A 4,679-nucleotide genomic window follows, 5' to 3' on the forward strand; every position below is an offset into this window, starting at 1 on the left:
ACCCTTTTTTTTTTCTCGAGAAAATATTAAAGAGCAAGACAGAAAAAAGAAGCAAGTGAAATAACTCCTCATATTCAATGCACTCAACAACTCTCTGTCTCAAGTGCTGAAATTGAATTCTAAGCAGGCAACTACCCGGTCCCATTGGAGACTCATAACTGGTAACCTTTGCCTTATTTATTTCATATTCTTTTTCTCTTTTTTACAAACTTAAAAAAATCCCATATTTCAAATCTCAGTATTAAAGTTTCCTCTGAATTCAATCACTGCAAACATTTGTACCTCCATTTGATGTAACTATAACTCTCAAGCCTTGCCCTTTTTGTCACAACAATCATATATATTTGTCGGGTTTTATTTATTTTTCTCACGTTTGAACTTATTCTGTCAATAATATAATGGTAAACCATTGTTATATTATATAGTGTTAAAGAATGTGAAAGATTAGAATAGTGTGTAGAGTTGATGAAACAAGGGAAATGGATGGTTTCCATTTAGGCCAGGAAGAAGCAGGTGCAGTTGCTACAAGAGGAGAAAAGAGAGAAAATGAAGATTGTTCTTGGTCATCATCATATCCACGTGTTCAGGCTCAACATAGGCGTTCGAAGAGGTCACACTTCTTCACTTTACTAGTTTCCTATGCTGGTAATCCAGCTTCTTGGGTTTATTTTTCTTTGTACTTGGATGGTGCTTGCATCCTTTCTTCCTCAGAATTTCTTTTCTAATGTGGTATTTTATGAGGTTAGGCTCTTGACATGCTTTTAACTTGATCAGAAAGTGAAAGATTTGGGACCTAATAAAGTGAAAATGGTGCATCATCATGACAGTTTACTTGTTTTTCTTACAGTGCCTCAGACAGAGATTTGGATGTTTCAAGAGATGGAGTTCTGCAGCCCGAGGAGAAACAACAGAAGGAATTACATGTGAGAATAATTCGTAAAAATGCCAAGAAAGTCTTCTCTGTTTTTATGTTATCACTATCGGTTTTTTCGAATATGAACATTGCAGGCATCTGCATTATCTACTAGGGCTTATAGGACTCCAGGTCCTTGTCTTGACCGGTCTGCTTATAGAAACAAAAATCCTTCGTTGAACCAGCGAGCCTCTTTGGAGAAAGATGTAAGCCTTGAAATTAGATAACTTCCTTTGATTAAAATGTTGGTTCTGCAAATACTGGATGTTCACTTTTAAACACGATTCTCACAACTTTCCTTCACATAGATGACAGAAAAGAAGCATCTTCACCACTGACAGACACAGTAAATTACCATGATGTTATGTTATTGTGCATTTGTATTCATATATTGAGTTAGACACTCACTTTCTGTAAAATTTATTCGGTGAAGATGAACCGTTTTAGTTCCACTTCAGTTGGACAATAGATGGGCAAAGACTCTTTATTCTATACATGAGTCCTTAATTTGCACAGAAAATAATGGCATCACTGGTTTTGCTAAAGCTGAATGGCTGTATTATGAATTATGAGCTCTTTTGCTGCATTTTCAGCAATAGCATTAACCATGGTTTTCCCCTTTTACAGATTGAACTGCTGCAATTACGTTTGCAACAAGAAAAATCTATGCGAATTATGCTTGAGAGAGCAATGGGGCGGGCTTCAAGCACTTTATCTCCAGGACACAGGCATTTTGCTGCACAGGTAACATTACGACTTAGAAATATGTGAATTCTTAGCAGTTAGAACTGTTTGAAAAATGTATACGAGACCTTGGTCTACTCTAGGTTTCATTCTCTACAAGACAGAAGTTACTATTCAGCATGTAGATTTCATAGAGTTGCCTGCATATATTAACATGTTTTACATATTTCTGATCTGTATGTGAGTTATGTAGAGGGCACTGTGCTTGAATGTATACTTAACAACTACAATACTGAACTGATTAATTTCAGACAAAAGAATTGATAACTGAGATCGAGTTACTTGAGGAAGAGGTTGCAAACCGTGAGCAACATGTACTCTCCCTCTATAGGAGCATTTTTGACCATTGCGTTAGTCGGCCCCCTTCTGGGCAAAGCTCGGGCAAGGCTTCTCCGGCTCGTACAAAACATACATCAAGGAAACACCCGAGTATTATTTCAAGTGCATTTTGTTCATCAAAAAAGTTTCCTCTGAGGCCTTTGCAAGCTCTAGTTTCCACTAATGACTCAGGGAAAAGAACCTCTAGAAGTATTGATGCTTCACAGTTCTGTGGAAAAAGTGACATTCTATTTGACATGTCTTGTTCATACCCAATTAAGGTAAGAAATGTTTACACCCATATGAATACTAGGTTGGCCTGTCATATAATGCCATGCATGTTTTCCTTTGTACTTTCTTATCCTCACTTAACTTTCGGGTTCAGGAGAAGGTTCAGGGGATGGAGAAAAACTCAGTTCTGCGAACCCTGAAAGAACAACTTTACCAATGTCCAAGCAAGTTGTCTGAGGAGATGGTCAAGTGTATGGCAGCAGTATATTGCCGGCTTCGTAGTGCAACATCTCTGAATTCCGAGAAAAACCGATCACCTTTATTGTCAAGGTCATCAACTGATGTTGTGCTACCTAGACGCAGCTCTGGAGAGGACCAGGATTTGTCTTGCACATCCAATATTGAGATATCTTGGATATCAACGGATAAGAGCCAATTTTCTCGTGCATCTATTGCCATTAGCAACTACAGGTTGGTTTATTACAGATCCACAGTTACATGCATAACTATGTAAGTAAAGACTAATTAGATAAAGATATAGAAACTTTGGAGGAAAAGCTTCCTTAAGCTCTATCAGTTTAAGAGAAACTTCTTTAAAGCTGACATAATTTGTGCATCATTTCTTCAATTTCAGAGCTCTAGTAGAACAGCTAGAAAAGGTGACAGTAAGCCAGATGGAATATAGTGCTCAGATTGCATTCTGGATCAATGTGTACAATGCCCTTATTATGCATGTAAGCTTATATTTAGTTAACAACTCATTGGTTTTGTCTTTGTTTTTATACACTATTATTAACTCTCTTCTTTGCCTTTTATTGCAGGCATATTTAGCATATGGAATTCCCCACAGTTCTTTGAGACGGCTAGCCTTGTTCCACAAGGTAGTCCTTTTCATTATCTAACCCAAAACATATTCTGGACAACTTTTAAGATCAGGCTTTCAAAAAACACATAATGTTGATATTTGTTGGTGGAGCCAATGCATCTCAGTATCCTTTTATTTTGATCTAGTCATTATTAGATCGATATAACTGAGGTTTTTTTACTGTATAGTGCAGGCTGCATACAGCATTGGTGGCCATATCATAAGTGCAAATGCCATAGAGCAATCAATATTTTGCTTTTGCACACCTCGAATCGGACGGGTATTACTTTTCACATCTGAGCGTGCTTATATAGAAATGGGTTAACATTTCAGAAGGTTGCAACATTAACAATATGTGTTGATATCTGATTATGATTTGTTGAATAACAGTGGCTAGAGACCATCCTCTCTACTGCTTTAAGGAAAAAATCTGGTGAAGAAAGGCTATTTATCAGTTCAAAACTCGGTCTTCCATATCCTCAACCACTTGCCTGCTTTGCTCTTTGTACTGGTGCATTTTCTGATCCTGTGGTAACTTCTACTTCTTTTTTACATGGTAAATGCAGTATGAAACTTTGAAAAGATAATCGAACCATCATTTACTTGGTTTTGACGACAAATATTTGGAGGATAAACAAATCTGTATTCTGAATTAGTTTTGACAACAAAATTTCTACCACGTCTTAACTTGTTCTTTTTTATAATAGCTAAAAGTTTACACTGCATCAAATGTTAAAGAAGAGCTGGAAGTTGCAAAAAGAGAGTTTCTTCAAGCAAATGTAGTTGTGAAGAAGTCAAAGAAAGTATTTCTACCAAGAGTATTGGAAAGGTTTGCAAAAGAAGCCTCTATCAGTTCAGATGATATCCTGAATTGGGTTGCTGAAAATGTTGACAAGAAGCTCCACAATTCGATACAGAAATGTATTGACGGTAAATCGAAGAAGAAATCATCGCAGGTTATTGACTGGTTGCCTTATAATTCAAGTTTCAGGTATATTTTATCAAAGGACTTAACAGAGAAACCATGGTGGGTATGAGTTTGACCGGTTGCCAGACATTTAAACAGGTTTCTCAACATCGTGTAAGCATTGTAACACGGATTGTGGCCGGAGGTGAGGTATCCGGTCATCTTTACTTGTAATCACGTAACCATTTCATTGTATATCCTAATCTTTGTTAGATTTGTAAAATAAATCTGAAATAAAACTTAATAAACTAGGATCTATCATGTTAAATCATCAAGAATAAATCAAAAACAAAACTAAATTAACACAAGAAAATTCAGACAATATTTAGTGAAGGATGGGATATTAGAAAATATATGTTGTTGTATAAGTTGGACCATAACCCTAATATTTATAACCTTGGCATATTAGTTCTAATTCCTAATTAGCCCATCATTAATTAGAATTTGATTAGAGCTCAATTACTAGAGTATTACACATAATTAAAGCCAAATAAAACTTTAACCAAGTTAGTTATATATGTGATGTCTATATTTTCCCCGTATATCTAAAGTTCACCAAAAGTAGTGCTGAGTTTAGGCTTAGCCAGGAGTTATGACATTTTTGTTATTGTGAGACAGGCATTGAATGATGTTTTCAGATT

The 4,679-nt window shown here is 36.1% G+C and overlaps 1 protein-coding gene across 4 annotated transcripts; it reads left to right on the forward strand.

Annotated features, from left to right (window-relative positions):
• Nucleotides 1–239: 239 nt before the first annotated feature.
• LOC105792060 (uncharacterized) lies at nucleotides 240–4,358 on the forward strand. Of its 4 annotated transcripts, none has more exons than XM_052634362.1 (11): nucleotides 240–610; nucleotides 848–923; nucleotides 1,009–1,119; nucleotides 1,541–1,657; nucleotides 1,909–2,256; nucleotides 2,361–2,677; nucleotides 2,841–2,940; nucleotides 3,028–3,087; nucleotides 3,265–3,351; nucleotides 3,462–3,627; nucleotides 3,779–3,952. In XM_052634362.1, exons 1-11 carry the CDS (start codon nucleotides 480–482, stop codon nucleotides 3,805–3,807), a joined length of 1,542 nt encoding a protein of 513 aa, XP_052490322.1. In that variant the 5' UTR covers nucleotides 240–479; the 3' UTR covers nucleotides 3,808–3,952. The 4 variants fall into 4 exon arrangements, with proteins under 4 accessions (XP_052490322.1, XP_052490323.1, XP_012475886.1 ...); XM_052634363.1 differs by having other exon boundaries at nucleotides 3,462–3,582; XM_012620432.2 differs by having other exon boundaries at nucleotides 242–610; nucleotides 3,462–3,602; nucleotides 3,779–4,358.
• The last annotated feature ends 321 nt before the right edge of the window (nucleotides 4,359–4,679 follow it).

Source organism: Gossypium raimondii, chromosome 8 (genome assembly GCF_025698545.1).
Source record: "Gossypium raimondii isolate GPD5lz chromosome 8, ASM2569854v1, whole genome shotgun sequence".
In the NCBI taxonomy this organism is placed as follows: Eukaryota; Viridiplantae; Streptophyta; class Magnoliopsida; order Malvales; family Malvaceae; genus Gossypium; species Gossypium raimondii.